This window comes from Accipiter gentilis, chromosome 8, assembly GCF_929443795.1.
Source record: "Accipiter gentilis chromosome 8, bAccGen1.1, whole genome shotgun sequence".
NCBI classification, from domain to species: Eukaryota; Metazoa; Chordata; class Aves; order Accipitriformes; family Accipitridae; genus Astur; species Astur gentilis.
This window is the reverse complement of record NC_064887.1, coordinates 20284705-20307083: the sequence shown is the minus strand read 5'-3', so window position 1 is coordinate 20307083 and position 22379 is coordinate 20284705. Positions and strand designations below refer to the sequence as shown.

Genomic DNA, 22379 nt, shown 5'->3' with positions numbered 1-22379 from the left:
GTCTTTATTTTCTTGTGAGCTCTGTGAGACTAGATATCTTTCTTAGCACCGAGTTCCTCGAATCAAATGATCATCCATACATCTCAGCTTTCATTTTAAAAACACTTTTTTTGTGTGAAGGAAAAAAAATAATCTTGACACACCCAAAAGATGTAGAAATTTGAAAGGCGGGGGGGGGGGGAAGCATTTCTTTAAAAGCCTGTCCTTGTTTTCAGAGCTGTGCTTACAGTTTTCTTCAATCCTGCCTCATCTGTTTCAAAAACTGCCTAAAAAGAGATTTAGCGTAACATACTTTAGAAATGTTAAGGAAGGAATCATATATTCCTCAAGTAAATAGAAATCTCAGGTTTAAATACAAAAATTACAAGATCTGTAACAAAAGAGACACTATCAGACTAGCAGAGAACACACAGACTGTACTTGCAACTGCCCTTTTACCTGCTCTCAAAACCACAAGGGACAGGTCTGACTACATACATGCTGGTGGCTTTTACATGGGTTAGGTCAAGTATGTAAGTAGGGCAAAGGATGCTCATAAATATTTCAGATGTATTTGAAAAGGGAAGAAGAATCCTTTAAAAAATTTGTCCTAGTTCATCTCTCAATGACTTCGGTGCAAATCCATAAACCTGGATTTTTGACATGCTGGGAGATGTATGTATTTCACCTCTCACTGAATCTATTGGAAGTTGTGGTGCTGAACACCTTAGAGCCAGGTGGAAAACCCCAATCCTGAAAATGCTTATACACTTCCTTAATTTCAACCCTCTGCAGTGACATACATGCATTGGAGTTACTGAATAAGCTCATACATGGACAGGACAGCGATGCCTGTGACATGGGCATCCTTTAATCCCAGAGAGGGGAAAAGCCTCATCTCACTGAAAAGGTAAATACGCACATAACACCTAAGCACACCAAGATGAAAATACAACAGCAATAGTAACAAAGAAGGTTTTTTTTAAAAGACTGAGCCCTTTTCACAAGTCATAAAAAGTAATCTTTAAGCAAAAAAGTTCTCAGCAATAGTAACAAAGAAGGTTTTTTTAAAAGACTGAGCCCTTTTCACAAGTCATAAAAAGTAATCTTCAAGCAAAAAAGTTCTATTTATTGTATTACATTTTAAAAATCTTTCATGTATTCATGTTTCAACTGAAACAGAAGGCGGCAAAATCCATTTTCAGCGGTGGTATGACAGGTCAAACATTCCACCTGTAAAGCTAATCCAGCTAAAATGACCTCCACATTTGCAACTCCACCGTGGCTGTTAGCCATGCAGCACATGGCTGCATGTGCTGTGGAAGGAGATTTCCGCAGGGAAAGGCCGTGCCATTTCCTCGGAGCACTTACAAGCAAAGAAGAAAGCCTCTCTGTGAGGTATCATAAACAAACTCTTGTGACATGCCTTTATGATGCTGCCCCAGGGAATACATTAAAAATACACAGCAGACAAGCTCAGAATTGCTGGAACAGCGTGAGATAACCCTCGCCCTTGATGGTGCGACTGCTCTTGCAGCTAACCTTCCCCTCCCCATTCCTGCACTGCTCTGTGTCTCTGCAGATCTGTGCTGGCAGCCTTAAAGGCCAGGAAGAGGGATCACCACTGCAGAAAAATTGCATTTCCCCTTCCAGGCACAACAGTCTCAACACAGTACATGCCACCCGGCAAGCAAGAGGAGGGCTTGACAGTAGAGGTACAAAATTATTTCAATACAATTGAGTGCAGGAACCTTCTGTATTCTGTGGCCAGTTCCTGCAGCAGTAAAAAATAGCTGGAAAGCGGAAGACCCTAACAGAGCAGTAAATGTCATCACAGCAGTTTCTACAGGTGCTTCCCTGCTCTGTGTGATGAAGATACGGACAGTGCCTTTGCCCTGGGGATTTAGATGGTGTGTCGTACCAAAACACACTGCAGTGCACTACCCAGTAAGTCAGTGAAACTGTGTTTCTTTTCCTGTGCTTTCTCAAGCAAGCCTATTTAAATGAACACTTAGTGCCTCAGCACTCAGCTGCTCAAGCTGAATCAATTGCTAAAGCTCAAGGTACATAGATTTTCTTAGAAGGAAAGAGCAGCCCATTGCCCACAGAACCACAGCCATGCTAGTTACTTGTGTTTAGAGCTTCAATAGGAAAAAGGAGATGACATAAGAAACACAAGTTCCTCCCTTTTCAGGTCCTATCACGGCATGTAAAATAGTAGCTGTGTCATTCTACAGAACTCAACCTTTAAGAAGCAGCATTTTAGGTTTTGTCTGCTCTTTTACTAGCACCAGTTCAGTGGCACGGCTGTTGGCTGCATAGAGAATCCTAGCTCCTGATACACCCGTTAAACACTGCCCTGCCTTGGCTTTTTGGAGGAGATGAACATTGCTTAAAACAATGGCAGGCACTGGCTGTTACCAGGTCTTCTAGTTTTGCTGCTTTGGCTGGGGTAGAGCCACTGTCGCTCCTGCAAGCGGGGCTTGTGCTGCTGTCTCTGCTGGGCAGAGAGGAACAGACTATTTGGAAACCTTTCAGCAGGAGGCCTTTCTATCAGCAACTGAAACATCTAGGGATACATTCTAGAGACCATAAGCAGAAAAATGCTACCTAGGTTTTGGAGAAGCCCAAAGTCTCTCCCTTCCCAGCCACCCAAGTCCAATAGTCCCGGGTGGCTGCAGCCAGCGCTGCAGGGTCCCCAGGCCCTCTCCTGTCAGGCTACGTGACTCACTCTCACATCACCTTCCTCAAGGGCTAGTTTTCAAAAAAATTGAGATTATCAGCATATTCCTCTGATACAAAATAAAGAAATGCCTTAAAATGCCAGACTTTTTCACAGATCAGAAAATCTTATTATGGGCATAGAAGAACAGAGCGATGAGGGTGAGAGCACTCATAAAATACTTATGAGGAAAAATGTTTTCAGGATACTGCTCTCTTCATTGTCAAAAACCTCAACAATTTACTGTGAGATTTAAATCTCCCCCTGCAATGACAGGATAGCACCACTGCAATGCATGAAACCAATTTAATTTCATTTTACAATACTGCAAGTCTAAAAAACAGTATAAATCATGAAAAGTAGAGATTTTTTCCTCATTTCTTCCACATTTACATCTCAGGGCAATATAAAATTCAAGGAAGTTTGTTTACACATCTCAATTCTTAAGAGCAGTGTTAAAGCATTTACAGTTAACTGAAAATATCTGCACAGAATGAAAAAATAGAGTAGCAGACTAGGCATTTATGCAGGCAGAACAAATGGAAACCCAGAGCAGGGATGAACACTTAGGAAGAGGCCAAACTGCCTATGACTACATGAAACTACCAAGGAGCTACATATTGCATCTCCATTTGGAGCTAATGCAGGCTTTTGCGAAAGGGTCAGATGTAGCCTGTGCCTTCCAAATGACAATTTCACCGGTCACCTGAGCTCTACTGGCTTGCATCAAGGCTCAGTTTGGCCTGGTAACTCCAGTGGTAGGGGTGAGTCACATTAATATCATACACATTGTAAAATCTTAGTCAAGATCTTGCAACAAGCAACATTATTTTATATTAAACTGGACTCCAAGATGTTGACATAAATTGCAGTTTATTTGAGACTATTTTGGCTAGAAAAAAGATTGAAAGTAAATGCTGGAAAATCCCCAAAACTATACAGGGTTAATGCTGCACTTACCTGTTGAAGTAACAGGTAACCACTGCCCCAGCAATTGTCATTTCCTGACAGGCAAGAATGAATTCACTACTCCAGATAAGGCCAACAAAATGATACCATGCCATGTAGCAAATTCCAGACAGAGCTCTGTATTCTACTTGTCCTCCTGAAGTAGTCTGTGCAGTACCTGGAGTTGACATTACACCACTGTGTTATTGTAACACACCAGACAAGGAAAAAAAAACCAAAACAAAAAACCCAAACCCCCCAAAACATCTAAGTGCTTCTGTACTCTTTTTCTTAACTTTTCTTCAAGAAAAGTATAAAAAAATAAATTCAGGTGTTACTGAATTTTATCCATTCTAACAGTCAGCCAAAATTCTGTAATTCAAACAGAATTTTGAAAATTAAAATCTTACAAAAAGCAAAAGCTTGGGTTTAAATTGCGAATGAGACACAGCTGCCAATAAAGTCAAGGAGATAGCTATGAATTAGTAAAGATCAGAGAAAACATTCCTCAAGATTTGAGTAATCAAATGGTTCGGAAGTAAATGAAATCTTAATTTTCTTCATTCAAATTTGAAATAAACTCATAGTTACAAAATGCTTTAGATTTTTTTCTGTAAAAAGCAAAAGACAAAGACTGCAGAAAAACATTAAGGATGTATAATGTACCATTGCAACAAACTAAAACTATTATTTTAATTACTATTACTAATTAGAATCACAACAACTGGTTTTCTGTTCTCTATACTTTGCCATCTTTGTACAAAATACAGGAACATAAAGGCAGCCTCTTCAAAAAAAACAAACAAAACAAAAACGCAGACATCTATATGGTAGTATATGCTCCAATGTTACTACTATATTCAAGAACATTGACAAATTTGCTCGTTCAAGCAAAAAAAAAAATTGTCTCTGCTTCTCTTAATAACGAAGAATTTATTCCATATTAAATAGAGGGCTTTTCACAAAAGGTGGGCATAACTCAGATAACTTATGAATCAGACCTTTCTCTATGCAATCCTATTTATGCCACTTGACTCTTAAGTCTAGTCAGGGGATAATAGCATCAGGACATTTGTTCCTAGTGAAAGGTCTCTAGGTCCATCACCTGCTATATTTTCAGTTTACCAAGCCTTAAGTCTATTAACCTTAAACAAGTTCACAGTATAAAATGATCTCTGGACATGAGTATTTTCTTATTCTAACTCCATGAAAGAAATAACAAAGTGAGATGTAGAATTATCTATTACTGCTAGAACAGCATTATAACTTAAGCTTTAATACTTCATGTATTCATTCAGTGGATTTGGCAGTGTTCAGTTTACAGTTGGACTCAATGATCTTAAAGGTCTTTTCCAACCTAAATGATTCTATGTTCTCCCACAGGACAACCCACCACTTTGAAGTTCAAAACTACCACAGATACAAAGCTATCTATGAAATGGTTCACTTATTTCTGTCTTATTTTTCTATAGCCACAGAGTTCATACTCAAGAATAGCTAAGAGTAGAAACAATAAAGGTTTGTTTTCAGGAATACCATCAGGTTTAGACAAGCTTTACAAGTCCTTAGAACCAAGGTCCATTTGTCTGTAAATTATGAAAAGTATTTACCTCCCCCATAGTAGCATTACAAAATTATTTTCAAGCGCTTTGAAAGGATCAAAAAAAAAATGCTACAAGGGTGCATAAACGCACACATATGTTCTAGATATTTTATTTTCTGAAGGGTTATCATTTTTAGCTAAACAGGCAAGCTCTTTGCAGTGCTATACTGTTGCTCATCCACAGAAATACTGTTGCTTCCATTATATTCAAATGTATTTTAAGCCTGTGAAACGCAAGATACTTGGTGGTATGAAAAAGCTACCACCAAGATCTCTTCTCACAAATTCTCAGCCATTCATCCCCATCCTGTGCCTTCCTGGTTTTAAGTTTGGATGCAAACGCTGTTTGTCTGGGGTTTTTTTAAGGGGAAATTTTGAGGACAGATAGGTACATTAAAATAAGCTATATGCTACACAATTCAAGGATTTTTCACTGCCCTTACTTCTTCCAGAGGCTCTACACTGCTGTTTTCCCGCAGCGCACACTACCCAAATATGCTCATTAACCATAGCCTAACAGCCCTTACTAAGGGAACTTATGCAAATGACAGGTCAGTGAGATACAAGAAGGTCTCCTACCTCCCCATTTTTATGCAAAGACATTATGCCACTTGGTAGGAGAATTAAGCACATTTTCCACCATACAATCCACCTGAACATTTCTTTTCCAAAAAAAGCACATTTCAGGCTCTGCTTCTGTATTTTTGTCATGAAGACTGACAAATGTATGTATGGTAAACTAATTCTGTTTGCTTTCTACCAGCCTACTGAAATAATCACCTGCAATAACCACAGTAATAGCTTTGTCTTTTCTGGCCAACCTTACACATGTGCACAGCGCTGTGCTCTGCTGCACAGAATTCAGGCACATCCACCTGTGAGTTCACCATTGATCACTTTGCTGTCTAGGTATGGTAAACTGGTTTTGTTACTTCACAGAAATCTGTTTACCGATGTAAACATCTGTGTCTGACTGGGCCTACTGTGCATGCATAATTTTGCCAACAGAATTACATGCAATGCTGTTTTTCATATATCAGTCTTAGTAGCACAGATAAACTTCAAAGCTATCCTGGATACCCTGTTGAGAAAAGTATATGCCATTTTCCTCATCACTCCACTGTGATCTATCTGTTCACAGAAGCTAAACTTTCTCAACAAAGGCCTGAAATATGGTTTAATTTGTCAACAGAGTATTTTTCTCCAACTACATAATGATGAATTTTGCTGGTATACTATACAGTCTTAGTGACAACATTAAGAAGTCAGTAAAGAACTGAAGTCCCTACAGCTGAATCATGAAATCTGAAAACCTCTGACTAGTACAAATGTTGATCTGCTGCAAATACTTCAAAAAAAGTGTTGTTAACAATGCAAACAGGCACAAGTGTTTGCAGCAGAATTCAGAAGAGTTTCTCCATCTGACTCTGCAGCCCTGTGCTGTGCCATTGTGTCAGTCAGCACAGCAATCCAACGATACAGACACCAGTGTGCACATGCAGTATCACTAGCTACATTTTGGTACTTTCAGACTCACGTGAGTTGCTGTTACTCAGCAACTGCTGCTGCAAGGTTCTGATGCCTGGAGCAGTAGGCTGTTGTAAGGGATGAAAATTTCTGAGAAGTCTAGTCCAGCGATTTCCTTATCAGAAACAAAGAACCACTGACCAGAAAATACCGAGAGCCTGTTTATCAGTTTCTGCTAACATGAAAATATGATGTGTCCTTCCCATTGCTAAGTGAGGAAAGGTTCTGGCATCATACACCGAACCTTCATGTTTCCTGCAACAGAATTTACTCTGCTATTCTATTTAGGGCTTTCCAGGTAGTGGTATTTACAACTAAGCTAGCTGACTAGTTGGAATGTCAAGGACCCTGCAGGAAATAGATTTTTATTGCTGGTTTTGCTACTGCACAGCTTTATGTGGCAGTTTTATTGCTCACTTGCCTGTAGGATGCACCTTCATTACAGGAAAATCTCACACTGCCTTCTCATCCTACAAAACATGCATAGTATTTACACCATGTGGACTTCACAGCTCCCGCATGCTGGCAAGTTGAAAGACATGCTTTGCTGTGCCATATGGCCACTTCAGCTCTGCAGCGAAATGCCACACAAATTCTCAAACAATAAGACTCAATAACCCTAAGACATATCAGCTTTTCCAAAGCACAACTGAATTCCATTCCTAGCCAGCTAATGGTTCTAACTGGTGCCGCTGTTTGTGGAGTCTTGGCATTTCTCCTTAGTTTTCTAGGTCTGGAATTCAGTCTCTGCTGCTCTTACAGATTCTGAATTACCAAGGTACTTAAGCAGGTGCCTACCTTAGAATGCCTAAGTAGTCCCACTGATTTTAATAGGATTATCCATGTGCTTCAAGTTAGTCATGTGCCTAAGTACCTTTCCAAGTGCAGGCTATAGTCTTCTATAGCTTCCAAGAAGTTAAGTCTTTTCTCAGAGTAACACTAACTTTTGGAGGGGATGTAAATAAGGTGCCTGTGTGGTCACATTATGATCAGGTACACCACAGCTGAAGTGAAGATCAAGTGCTCCAGAGCTGTAAGATGCAGAGATGCTATCAATAGTATATAACTAGTGAAGATTCAAGGAAAATGTTAAGAACAGGTGCAGCACAGCAGCAAGCCAATTTCACTTGCCGATCTCTCTATTAGACAAAAGACTAGTGTCTCTGTAATCATTTCATTTTCTCAGCTTTCTTGGTATATTTGCATTTAAAATATAGTCTGCATAGCCCCAGAAAATATATTTGTGAGAATAAAAAGTCAAAGTGTCAAACCCAAGAAAACCGCCACCTGTATTTTACAAACTCAATCATGGAGAGGCAACTGTTTGTCAACAGAGAAAACAAATTGCTCAAAGAGAGCATATCTTGGGAGATCTTCAGAGAAGTACTCTCAGCTGCTGCAAAAAGGCCCCAAAACTCAAAATCAAAAGAAAAGTCTTCCATTTACAGGGTGATTGTAGAAAACTAGTAGAAAATACAAAGCTGTTCTGCCAGTGCATTATTAACCATACAGTACATATAGTATTTATTTTTACAGAATGTGTAAGAACTAGTTATCCTAGAAGAGCAAAACAACCCCCAATAAGCTACCTTACTGTGAGCTGCTTTAACAGGCAGCATTTCACAGGACTCATATTTGGGTTGAAAATTTGAAATACAAGCTAAAGGAATAGTCTGAATACCAAATCTAGTCTACTGTTCATTTGTCCAAGTTTTGAACTACAAAACAAATCTGAGGTAGAGTTTGGACTGGAAATCCGAACAATTATCATAGTTCTTGCTGACACCGACCTCCTCTGTCACCTCGACAAATCTCCTCAACTTGAGAGCTGGATAAAACAATCCTTCATGACCTCCTCGGAGCATTAAAAGGCTAAAATTGCCTTTGTTGTCTTCGAACTCCTCTCAGGACAAGGTACTCTGTAATCAGAGCAGCTGTAAACAACTGAACCGATTCATAAGAAACTTTCTCACACTACTTGATCGGCACCTAGCGGGCACTGATGCAGCTGCAGGTCATTTACATGTTATTTACATAAAAACCTCAGCCCCTGGACTTTGCTAAGAACTCAGTTTACACCTGTTGAGCAACAACAGCCACCATTTAACACAGACAGCATAATAAAAAGAATAGTTACAAATACAAAGGATAAAATTAATAGAATCGAGTTTTAACCAGAAAAATAATCAAATACGTAGAGTGGCATTTTTCTATCTGCATTTGTGCACAGGCTGTAACTCAGAATTGGTTTGGATTATTTATCAAATGCACATTCTCTTTTAAATATTAACATGCTAACTGTTGACAGAAAAATCTTACAAGGATTGACATCTACACTAAAAATATCCTGGCAGAAGATCTCAGTCAAAACATATGTTTTACTAGATTACTCATATGAGCAACATATTGACAGTTAAGTGCCTGGAAATGACCTTCCCTTCTTACGTTGAATCTGCAGAAAGTCTATTCTTTCAAAACTGAGAGTGTCCTAGAAGCTTTAAAATCCCTCTACTGTGCAGCAAGATTATGCTGCCTTGTGTACTGTACTGTTTGTATCACTTGCTAGAAACATCAGGATTCCTACTATGCTAGGGAGAAGACAAAAAATAAAATACCTTTGAGTCGGGAGACGTGTGCTGCACTATGAACGTAACAGCAGGTCATAAACTGTTTGAATCCTACTCTCCAAGCAAGCACAGGAAAAGAAAAAAAAGTTGAATGGAAATGTCTAGCAGGAAATAGAGAATATAACTTATGAAGGAAAACGGCACAACACAGAAAAAGCATAAAAAGCCTCTCAAAGGCAGTTTTCATTGGGTTTTATTTCCCTATGAATACATTTGGAAGTTGCTTTCTGATGTAATGTGCAAGTCACTACTTTCCCAGAAAGTCTGTAAAAGCATCCAGGAAATACCTGACTAGTTCCCCACCCTGTACTTACCATCAAGCTGTGTCTGTCATATGAGCTAAAATATTTCTACCCTTCTAATGATTGCTGTGTTACCAAAAAGCTCTTGAATACAACAGACTCACCTGGCATTTTCTAAATTTAGATTTAACAAGGGCAGGCTTCACATCCTTATGTGTACACATTAAGAGTACCGGTGAATTTTCCTGTGGGTGATGGGTCAGCTCAGCTTAACATCAAGGATGTAGTATCTCCTCTGATAGGTATCGTTAATTATATATTTAGCAAATCTGTGTGTTATAATTAATTTTTCTTACCTGCTACTAGGTTTACTGTAGTTAATGTTTTATCTTATATTGCATCTGATCCAAGCAGGTGGATGAAATGAACAGTTGGTTGATAGCCCAGGAGATGCTCCTTTCTATAAAGGACTGGTCTGAACCAGTAATAAGCTACCCCACAAGGGCAGTCTGAAAACTACTGCCACCAGGCTGACACATGCATAAATGCGATTACGATTTTGCAGAAAAGCTAACAACCAGACAAAGCTGTGTCTAGCATGTAATGCTGTCTCTGAAAAAGGAAAATCCAACCCAGAGGAGTGTGGAGAAGGAACATGCATGACACCTAAAGCAAAATGAATCTGCTTGACTATTTAGTCAGTCAGGAACAACCCAAAATGGGACAGCAGGTTGGACATTTGGCCTTGCTAGGTCTGACCCTTTTGCAGGAGAAGCAGGTTATCGGCCAGAACAAGTCAGACAAGTTCTAACAGATGTGAGCTAGCGGGGGAAAGGCAGCAGAAACAGGGAGACCCTTGCAAACCTGCATGACTCTCCAATGAAAGCTGGAGGGAAACAGCAATGGGTGAGTGATTTGCAATGCCACCATGGACTCAGACAGAAAGATTCTCATGTTCAAGCAAAGTGGGTCTTGTACAGAGCCAGAATTAACAGGGTGAGGCTGAGACGAAAGCAGCTGTGATAGAAGAGGAGTGAGGTACCTGACCCATGGAGGTGGGGAATACTGCCAGTTTTGCCAAAATGGGCTCAGCTACAGAAAGGTTGGAGGCTTTTCTGGCCTAGCAGGGATCTGTAAGTCTGTACAGAGGAGTTACTGCAGCCACTGTCTCAAGGGGTGGTGGAAACACAAGATAAAATGGTAACACATAAGCATTTGAAGAGTTAGGCTGCATTTGTTTTTCCACAGAGAAAGCACTGCCAAGTTTCAGAAAAGAGAAAACTTGTACATAAATATGGGAATGACAAACAACTGCCTCTACCCGCATCAGTTCTGCATCAGCTCCAACCCAAAGGATAACAGCTGACTCCTAGCAGTGGCCCTAGAAATTTAAAATTAAAAAAAACCAAAACAACCTAAAAAACCCAAATCATAATAATTCCTATGTACAAAGGCTGATGTCTGCATGAGGAGTTATCCCCAGACCTACACAGAGTTTAGCTTCCCTTCTTTGGGTGATGTTGCACAGAAGACCTACCTCCCCTTCCCTTGGATGGCGTGATGCTGGGCCAAGGGACAGTACCCAAATTACCCCCATTCAATCAGTGACAGATCTTACAGTGGTATGTCCCTCAGTAATGCCACTTCCATACTCAAAATCTGTTCTCGCAGATCTTTCTTGGTGATCAACTATTTCTACAGAGCACCTCCCCTACAACTGCAAGAACCACTGGATTAATTCAAATACTGTTGTACCAGTCTAAATAATGATAGCAGTTGTCACTGAACTACTGCTGAGAAACAATGTTCTGCATCCATGACAATTGGACATTGTTTGTCATCAGAGGAGATGAACATTCTCATTTCATAACAACTGCACTAAAAGCTGTCTCTTCCCTCCTATTACTTTCTTCACTTAAATACATCAAACATATACTGTATCTACCACAATCTAATCACAAATTAAATAATTGAGAAAGAACAAAACTGAAGTCCACATATAGGAGCAAAAGTCTCTCTCCTGTAGTGCTATGACTCACAGAACTATTTCAATGTTGAAGATTCCAACAAGTGGGGAAAAAAAATAAACAAAAAAAATGTAAGAGTAACACAGCTGTGTAAGAATGCTAGCCCACATTTTGTACACTAACACCAGGAGGACCCATATTTAAGAAGTGAACTATAGGAAACAGATAGCATTCATCCAAAAACATGGAAAGCATATACTTACCTGCAGTTCCTAAGCTAAGCAGTACAGCAACCCAAAATACCCAGAACACAATGAGAATCAGAGAGGTCCAGAGCGGTTGGAACAGGAGCAAAGGAATTCTGCCAATGATTTTACCAACAATTCGAAAGAGCTGTACAGTGAACTGAAGCCTCTTTCTTAGTACAAGTATAAGGGAAAGGAGAACAACCTGTTACAGGAAATAAAAAGACAAATTGTTGGGGTTTGTCCTTAAGTATCAGAGTTGTCAAATGTGGAATCAGGGGGTACAGATTCCACAGAGACACGACAGGAAGGCATTCTACACAAATTTATTGTGCACTGGAAAAGCTTTCTGAGACACTGCTTCTATTCTCAATGAGCCTGTAGATTAAAATGTGGTTTTCTGAAATCTTTACTACTGTTTTTTTAAAACAAAATAGGAGACATAAAACTGTAATTCACCTAATGGAAACAGTCTGGTTTGCTTTACAGCAAACACAAATGCACGTTACACACTATACATTGCTTTCACATACCCTGTATGTCATGAACATTTAAACTTTCTTCCTATTCAGGTCAGCTCGCCACTGTTCACTAGGAGGACCAGTCCTTTTCTGCAGAAAGGACAGTAGCACAACCAAACTAATTTGGAAGCTGTGTATGTATGGAAGCAAAGCAGACAAAGAATTAAACCTCATTTAAATTTTTTTTTTTTTTTCTGAAAGTAAAAACAACAACAAAATCCTGAGTCAAAAACCTCACAATGTTCCCAGTTCTTTGCATATGACAAGGAACTGAACAGCAACTAAAAGAGAGGTTGGAGTCTATAAAATAATAAATGCAGCCAGTGGCAGTTGCTTCATTAGTTTTCTTGCCTGCTCTAGAAAACAGCCACCAGGTCTGAAGAGAAGCACAACCTGCAGCAGTGGATGTTCCCACAGTTCTGCAAAAGACAGTCAGTTGTACTGGAACACATATGCATACAAAGGAAACTTTTCTTACCCCGTCAGCATCAACAGAAGTAAAAAGGTCATAACTTACAGAGGACATGAAAAAAATCTGATCTGTGACACATTTATATTTGTCACTGTAAACTGTCAGACTGTTTATATCTGGTGAAGTCCAGTTTATGGATCCTACTCTGCTTTAAGAAAACAGAAGAACAATCATTTTGACAAATCTCTTACGAAGTACAAATTGTCCGTACACTCACATTGAGCAATGACTCCTTTAACAGTGCAATAGCAGAGTGAAAAAAATCACTTTAAAAGTTGGGAGCCACACTCAGATTTTCTGTTGGAAAACAAGGTCAGCAAGAGAAAAGCAGAATTTATCCCCACAACTTGAAGGCCTAGACACTGCTGCCTGTGCTTCACTACCCCTTTCATTGTCTAAAAGGACTTCCACCCCTTTCTTCTACTGGTAGGGTAGGCTGAATCCACAGATCTCATGTTCATATCAAGCCAGTGCCCCTCTGTTCACTTGACATGATTCTCCAGTTAGCTGACGCAGAGAAGAATGGGGATGGAACACAATTCTTGCATCACCAACGCTAACACTGTTTGTACAGGTTGGAAGTGTGGCAGAGCCTTGTGCTGACAAACAAATTTCACAATGAAGATATAAAACTATTTAAACGAGTGTAAGCACATCTTATAATCGATTCTCATTTGCAAATTTGAAAGGAACGAGGAATTATACTTACTGTGGCAGAACCACTGTAGTTCAAGTTTTTAAGTTACAGCCTCTGTCTGCCATTGCTTAGGGTAAAATGCTACTTACGGTAACTATTGTTGAGAAGATAGCATATCCAAGTAGAAACTTTACATTTTCCTTCTCTGTTTTCAGTTCAGTGCTGGGATCGTTCCTGTAGTCATAATAGAGCCACCAGAGAACACCTGAGACAACTGAGCAAACAAGAGCGGCGTGAATGCGGGCCGCGCTCCCCAGGCTGAGGCACGCAGCCGTGGCCGGCTGCTGCCTGCCTGGCCTCCCTCCTGGATCTCCTGCCCTTCCACCTAACCCAAGCTCAGCTCAGGAATACTGTCGCATAGCAGCGAGGCACAGTATCAGCGACCACAGAGAAAATTCCCACAATGGTCTGTTCGTCTGAGGTAAAACCGCAGCAGAACGTTTGGTTTTCTTGCAGTTATTCTAAAGCTCAGGCATCTCATCTCATTGAGGAGATACAAAGCCAACTTTCGTGGAATGGCAAGCTTTAGCTGGACACATTCCTATAGTTCTCCCTTTCTAAAGCAGGCCATGTAAAACTTCACTGAACTTTCTTTGAAACAGTAGCATTTTCATAACTGCGTTCATCTGCCAAAAGAAATGCTGTTTCCAGGCTCCTATAAAAAAAATACAAATCATCGTCGTCCCAACGCTCAGCAGCTGGAACAGCACAGCCAGACCTTGGCACCAAAAGGCAAGCAGGGCTCTGCTTGGAAATGGCTGTGGTAAGCTTAAGGTTACTGAGGATGGCCATGGGGAAAAAGGATAGCTGTTTGTTCAGCTGCCTCTCCCTTAGTTCAGTGAGATGAGCCATTTAGCTAAGCGTATGCTAAAAGGTAAATATACTTACATAACAACCCAAATACAACCAGTGCAATCAAAGTATGGACCAGAAGTGTCCGAATGAATCTGAAGGCTAAAACCAGTATAAAAGAGAAGGCTGAAAAATACACAAAGTAAGTTTATTATGACTGTTACAACCCATTTAACTTAACTCTTTTTTACTTTGAATATAAATTCAAGGTTTTTACAGAATTTGGGCTTTTAAACAGTGGTCTCAAAAGCAACAGCATTTAGTAAAGCTGGCAACCTTTTTAAAATTTAAAACACACAGTTACCTGTAACTTACTAATAATGAACTCGTAACTGAAATATTTCACCCTGGGAATGATTAGCTTTTGAGTAATATTTTGTATAAAATTTAAGTTTAAATGTTCATGCTGATGCCATTTTTTTTTTCCCATTAACGATATCTTAGAGTCCCCTGAAATGAGGTATATGATCATATCAAGGAACACAGAATCTGGTGTTCCACAGAGCTGTATTAAATGCCTCCTTATAAAACACAATCACTCTTTCTTAAAAACAACTCTGCCCAGAAATATGAAAAAGATCACTTTTTAATTAAAAAGGTAAAGTTAATAGAAACATTTGAAACCTCACATTGTAATTGAATATCATTATTCACTTTTTATTTATAACCTTACCTAGTGAAAGGACACTCAGTCCTATCACAGCATCTCTTCTTGCCAATATTGCACTCAGAATTCGGTGAAAAACATCCATTTCATTAACCATACTTATTAAGACAGATGCATATTTGGAATAGCATTCAGGATTTTGTGGAACACATCGATTAAATAATGGAAAAGATTTACTGGAAGGTTAAAAACAAAGACGGTAAAGAAATATGAATTACTGGACAAACAGTTTCAAATCCACAGAGATCCATTCCACCATTCTCTTTCAATCCCTCTGCAGTACCCTACCAGCATCCTCAACACAGTTTTGCAGCCAAAGCCGTCCAATCTGATCTGTAACCTGGCAGGCATCCTCCCTTCCCCAGGAGGAGACCTTGCACATGGAGTCTGACACAACAGGGCACTGGGCATGGGAGTGGTCTGTTACAAATGGTAGTTTTACGATTCATCTGCAAAATAAAACTCCTAGCAGCATCATGCCTGTATCGCTGTACCAGAACATCCATTCAAGATCAACCTGGGGGAAAAAAAATGAACTACTATCTCAATCACCATCAGCATGTAGCTCCTATGCCCACTCTAGTCTGGCTTCACCTGCTTTGCTCCCATGTGTTTATGTAAAACCTAAACTCACATTAACGTAGCTGTAAGCTATGTTGTTGTAGATAATTCCAGACCACAAACACTTTGCATTGTTTTTATGCTATTCAAGCATTCTAAAAGCCACATCAAAACAATGTCTGTAAGGTACAACTAACACCACCAAATATTTATATACGAAATTATTTGGCACTCCCAGCCAAGCTTCTTGAATATATTTATTGCCATACCTAAAAAGGAGAGGTTTGTTCACCAACAGTTAAAAAATTCCCTGACTAGCTTTACTTCTGCTATGAAGTATTACTGTGCAAGCTGAATAACTTTGCCGAGTTCCTTGCCAAACAGAAAAAAGCCTAAAAAGTCAAAGTAGTAAGTAAAACATGCCATATTTCTAAATCAATTTACATGCCTGCCTTTGACTCACTGTATGTAGTGTTTTGATGTGTCTCCTGCTCTCTTCCATTTGCTTTTTTCCTTTATTTTCTCTTGTTCAGAGCAGATGATTTAGCTCTGTAAATATGGAGATTCCAATTCTTTGCTGTACTTTCATGACGCAGTGGAATTTAAAATCATGGGTTTAAGGATTTTGACTCACAAATGCCAAATGTTAAAGACAGTGCCACCCCCGGACCTGTGCTTCAAGCCAGCTGGCTATGAAACGATTCTGATGGAAATTTCTGGGTTCAGGATAATAAGCAAGGCCCAAGACCACACCTCCTCTTCCTTGGCATTGAGGGAGAGCGCAAAAGTCTGTGCAGGAGAGAAGTCACTCCTCTTATGGAGTGCTTTTCTCCTGATTTGGAGAGGAAAAATCGCTAAAGGGTAGAGGAATGGAGGGAATGCAGTCCTTGTTTTTCCTGTGGGACAGGACACTGGCATGTTCACAGGCACACATGAGAACTCATAAGGATACATGTACAAAAATAAACAAGCAAAGCAAAACCATTCTGACTGTAAAGCATCAAGTCAAATACAAAAAGTAAGGAAGTAACAATCCTTAAGAAGCTGTTTGGACTCAAGGGTGTTGTAAAGTACCCAGTAGTTCTTACCTTGGTGGAACTGGCAGTGTGGGACACAGCTCAGCTGCCTTTGGATTTAGCGTGTAACTGGAAATGTTCAGGTTGTAAACGCAAAGACAAGAACCTAAGAAGAAAAAAATAAAAAGGTAACTTGATATTACTTAGTATCGGTTAAGTTTTGTTTACACTTCTGCTTTGATCCCTTAGCAGGCCATATTCATCCCTGATCTTCCAGTGGGAATGTAAATAACAAATTAGTTAATTGGGTAAACCTAAAGCAACCTCTGTGGAATCTTCTGATCTTTTGCCTTCTACACTTAACTATAATTACCATTTACTGATCTTCCTGGAGGGCAGGCACACTATTTGTTCCACAGTGCAATACTTCAGCTCTAAAGTTACTCATTAAGATAGCAGAAAAACCTGAAATGACAGAAGCTACAATAGAACTAGGCCCCTCATGATTTAGAACAGAATATATATCTATCCAGAAACTTAATATTTTCTGGGCTCTAGGCTAAATATTACCAGGTACTCTGCTAATAATACTCTGCTCCATTATATAATGCTTCTGGGAAAGAAAGGCTGGATACATCAAGCCATTCGAAATGCAATACTGCCCTCTCCCTCAAGATAAACACGCAAGCAGTTTTAGCATGTAGATGGAATTTCATGCAATTATATTCAGTTACACTGAAAATACTTGTATAATATCACAGGTGTTTACAGCTTTCTGTACATACTAAATGATGGCAAACTACCCCAAAATGAAATTAAAACAAATGTTGTCAATTTAAATAGCAATTCTTGCCAAACAAAACAAAAAAGAATGGAAATCTGACCTCCAATAAAAACAGCCACTAGTATTCATATGGTCTGCAGTTTACACATACTCTGTGGAATGAGCGTTAGGCTACAGGTTATTTTATTTACACGTTGGACATGGATGAACTGGAGCTGCCTCTTTTGCACAATAGCTACTTCTGACATCATATGCATCTTCAACAGCAGAATAAATAAAAAATTTCTAGGTGGAATAGCAAACTTCGGGATCTGATATCTAAAGGGATAAAACCACTTGTGTATCTCCAGGATTAGTAATTCCACCATAGTTTTAATTAAATCTAAAAGAACCAATTGGACAAGTTTCTCAAATAGCATATGAGCTCTGTTCACCTACTGGCACCCCCACCAAACTATGCTAATTCATTCACAGCAGCCAATTTTCTGTTGCATAATCTCAGCATTGTGCAGGAATTAATCAATAACTTTTGAATTGGCATAAGAGAGCTGTAACATTTCTAGAAACTATGGCTTTGAAATAAAGCAGAAACAAGACATTTTCTTTTCTGTTGCCATGGACTGCTCAGGAAATTAATGGTAAGAAATGACTCCCTAGCGTAGCAAACGTAAGAATAACAAAGTGAAAGCTGCTCAACTGTTCTACAGATAACACTAAGATACTCATATTCCCTGTTGCACACCATTATTCCTTGCAAAACTCTGGAGGTCTTCCAAAGAGTTGAGTTGCTCTTGTGGACAACTAGACACGCACAAGGAAAGTGAACTGATTTTGAGGCTTTGCGTTTCCAGGCTGCATGAATTCAGAAAGAACACATACCTAGAAAGAAAAAAAGATCCTCTTTTCAAAAAACAAGCTTTCTGGTTTTTATCGGTTTAAATTCTGAGCCTTCTTTCCATCTTTTTAAAGTGCTACAGAGCAAATGAAACTTTTGTCCACATATAATGGAAAAAAATGGAGTTTGAAGTCAGAACTTAAGAATCAATTTGAGAATATGCTACATTTTTATGCTTCATTTTATGTTCTTAAATGGGATCAGAAGCTGCCAAGGTGGGTGCCATTCTACAAGGACTAGTTCATGGGAGTCGACAGATTGACTGGGAACTTCAACATGCAACTTCCTTTAGTACAAGGACTTGCCATATAGAATGACTGCTGGCTTGGCTGAAGTCCTATTTAAGGTCCTGTTTAAGAAGAAGCCAGCATAAAGCATAACAACGTAGCACATTTTCAAATTCTGTCTTAACTTTTTAGTTTCATGCACCATTCTCACACTTTTTTTTGCCTTTCAGTATAAGCATGTGTATATACACATATGTATATGATTGACAACTAGAAGATGTACACCTTATTAAGTTCTCAAACATTTGATTTATTTAGACATTATCTGATGTACTTACTTTTTATTAGTCATGTCCTGTCCAGAAAGGGGTGCCCCTTTTACAGGAGTGTTCTTCCTACCACATATGTTCCCGAAGCTGTCATATCCAAGCACAAGCCTTTCTGCAGCACCAGCCATCACAGCATAGCCAGTTATAAACATCTGTTAAAATATTTTTTAATGCGAAATCATGCTACGAGTGCTTTTCCTTCCCATTCAATAAATACTCCTTTTAACCCATGCATTTTTGTCTTGTGGATGCAAAGAGTTAAATCTAAAATTCACCCCTCTGCACAAGGCCGGAGCAAGTCATATGGACAAGTTCAGCACTATTGCCTCCTTAGAGCTTTCCTTCATCTGTTGTTGAAAGTATATAAACTAAGCAGAGTATCACAGGAGAAGAAAGATGGGGGTCCCGATTAAAATAATAGGAAAGCAGTAGTAAGGTGCTAAACACTGCCTCTACCAAAGTTCATGTGTGTCACTACGCAAAGTCATCCAAATGGTAATTTTTCACATGTGCTCACTGCTGCTCCTTTTTCAGGGTGCCCTTCAAAACACACCTGGGCAATATTATCTCCTGAAATGTTGAGCCCTTGCAGCTGCTCGTGAATTTAAACAGAGGTGTATTCTAAACACATAAAGTGTAATTAAAATGCAGGTTACCTGAGATTTCCGGAAGATGCAATCTTTAACACATGTGAAAAACCTGGAGAGCGCCACACCGTGGACTTAGGTGACACTGCCCGGATCTTTTAGATGCTCTGCTGTTGGATCAAAGCCCTGGTAGATCCGCTCCCTGTAAACCCCAGGGGCAGCTGAGCACCTCCGTTGGCCAGCTAGCAGCAACCCTCAGTCAATGTAAGACACCTTGCCTAGGAATGCAGCTTAAACCCTGCTTATGTACCCCATGAGGGCCAAAATGCCCCTTGAAAAGAACCTTTCCACGTGCTAAGAAGCAGTAGTCTTTCTTACGGGAAGCTGGTGAAGTCCTAAGCACTACTTTACCCAAAGGTTTATTTACAGTACTCCAGTTACTGAAGAACTCAGCGATACAATCATCTTCTCAGTCCTATGGGGTGTAAACCGCATTTCACACACACCAAGGACAATAACACTAAGTTCCACGGCTACGCGCCAACTGCTGGCAGCAGCAAGACTTCTCAGTCCCACGTTAACCACTAGTACTTTGCATGGATATTGTTGAATATCAGCTATGCCGGAGACAGTCTACACATATCAGATCCAGCACAACTGCTTGCTTTCTTAAGGTTTAGAGCCTTTGTTATTCTACTTTTAATACCTGCCACTAAAGATGGGACCTGGGTAAAAACCGAGCCTCAAACAAACGTGTAAGTATGTGCTTCCTTAGTCCCCAGTGTAGTCACATTTTTGCTTATAAGTCTGCAGACTAACTAGTTAAGTATCTTTTTTTTCAGTTATGACTGTGTGTTAATGCCACCTCAATATGGAGATTTTTGTAGAGACTCCACAATTAAAGCTGACATACTACTTGTGGAGGTGATATTTGTTACAAAATATTTTCAGATCCAGTTTATTTATATAGCAAGTATTTGTTAATAATTAAATTGTTCTCAGAAGAAAAAGGAGAAGTGAGCTGGCATTGCAACCTGAAACATGCTTTCAGAAAAATTTTGGCATTCCTTCCAAAGATGGGCGTATGGCAAATACTGTGTACGTGTGATTTTTTTTTTTTTTTTAAAGTGCAGAATGCTGAATACAAGCCATAACTATTGTTAAGTAATAGACGGCTGTATGACTGCTGGCAGGGTGTGTCTATACAGGCCAGTGATATGCATTTCTGCAGAGTTATCAATGTGGTTTCAATTTTTTTCCGCTATGTGAAAAAAAATCAGTGTCATCAAAAATTTTTTAATCTCTTAAGATCAAACAAAAGAAAACCAATACATATATGCAATAAGCTATTTCACAGAAACTGAGCAATAAAAACAATGAGAGAAAACAAACAAAAATCCTAAGTTCTCACCATTCGACAGGTTTAATTTTCAGCATTCCCTCCACTGATCAAAGCACTAGGCAGAAGGCAGCATGTAAAAAAACCTGTCCTGTTCACAAAGTTTGGCTTCCTCTTATGCAGTATTCAAAATGTGTAGGTATTCTTCTGCATTAGCTTCCATTAAAAAAGTGATTTGGAACTGAAAACTGATTAATGGTGTATTCACTAGAATCCTGAGTAGCCTCAGACATATATCATGAAAAAAACATTCATACTTAAGAAAGACAAAGCCTGTTCCCAAAGTCTCGCATGCTGTTCTAAGCACAGGACAGATTGTGACTTGATATAACATCAGACAGACGTGTTGCAAGGTGACAAGACTACAGTGAATGAGGTAAGTAGAAATAAGAGCCCAGTCAGATCCTGCAGTAATTTACAAAAAAGGCGAACTCTAAATAACCCAGCTCTGTGTATACATGGCATTTAAAGCATAAAGGCAGAAATTAGAAGTCTGCGTAACAGACACTGCAATAAAGCACTGCGCTGCCGCAAAGGTCAGTTCTGTCCCAGTGCAATCCTGGGGCCCCAACGCCTGCGCCCGTGGTAATTTCAGTTTAGATTGAGTATACCCCTGTGCAGAACCCCATTAACTCTAGATCTGATTTTTCTTCCAGAAAAAAAAAAAAAAAAGGCATGCTTACCAAACCAGCCCAGAAAAGAAAGAAGAGGAGCAGCCAGAGAGTGTCTGTGCACTTTCTGTAGATGACTGGTCTCCATTCCCTGAGTTCAGAAACGCTATCTCCATAATCCTAAAACGAAAACGAAGGCAAACAAGAAAGAAAACAAACAAACAAACCAACCCACCCCACCCCCAAACTCCCCGAGAAATTAAACCAATCAAGTTTCAAATGGCTGAGAGTTCTGAAAGAGCACAAAAACCTTGCACTTAAAATGCCAGATCCCCGCTAGCTCCCTGCCCGCGACAGCTGCGCAGCTCGCCCGTACCGAGGTGCGCTGCCCGCCCGCAGCCCCGCACCGCGCGGGGCCGGCCTGGCCCCCGCCAACTTTCTGTCCGCCCCCCCCCGCCCCGGGCACCGCTCCGGCCCGGCGCTCACCTGCCGCCGGCTCCCGCGCCGCTCCATGCTCCCGCCCGCCGGGTCGGGCCGGGCCGGGCCTCGCCGCCGGGCTGCGGCGGGGGCGGCAGGCGGGCCTGGGGCGCAGCCGGCTCGGCGGCCCTGGCGGGGCGGCGCTCGCTAGGGCACGGCAGCGGCGCCCGCCGTGCGCGCCGCGGGGCCGGAGCCGGGGGCAGCGCGGCGGGCGGGGGCTGGCTGGCTCCTCCGGGCGCTGCGGCCGGGCACCGCCAGCCCCGTCCGGACGGCTCCTCGCGGAGCCGCGCGGCGGGCGGGCCGCGGTCCCGGCGGGCAGCTGCCTTCGCGGGAGGAAGCGGCATTTCTCGGCCCGCAGCCGAAGCGCCGGCGGGCCGGGGGACGGCGGGCGCCCCGCGGGGGCGCGGGCGGAGCTCGCCTGCCC

At 40.7% G+C, this 22379-nt stretch overlaps 1 protein-coding gene across 1 annotated transcript in view; it reads right to left on the bottom strand.

Annotated features, from left to right (window-relative positions):
• The window catches only part of SLC44A3 (solute carrier family 44 member 3), a 40740-nt gene extending 18706 nt beyond the window's left edge, over positions 1 to 22034 (bottom strand). The window contains exons 1-10 of the mRNA XM_049807321.1: positions 21965 to 22034; positions 21551 to 21658; positions 18891 to 19033; positions 18173 to 18309; positions 16719 to 16812; positions 15076 to 15245; positions 14439 to 14528; positions 13640 to 13764; positions 11879 to 12065; positions 3662 to 3827 (exon numbers count right to left, since the gene is read on the bottom strand). Coding sequence (XP_049663278.1) covers positions 3662 to 3827; positions 11879 to 12065; positions 13640 to 13764; positions 14439 to 14528; positions 15076 to 15245; positions 16719 to 16812; positions 18173 to 18309; positions 18891 to 19033; positions 21551 to 21658; positions 21965 to 21991 — 1247 coding nt within the window. The 5' untranslated portion in view covers positions 21992 to 22034. The remainder of the gene's footprint in view (positions 1 to 3661; positions 3828 to 11878; positions 12066 to 13639; positions 13765 to 14438; positions 14529 to 15075; positions 15246 to 16718; positions 16813 to 18172; positions 18310 to 18890; positions 19034 to 21550; positions 21659 to 21964) is intronic.
• Between the last annotated feature and the right edge of the window lie 345 nt (positions 22035 to 22379).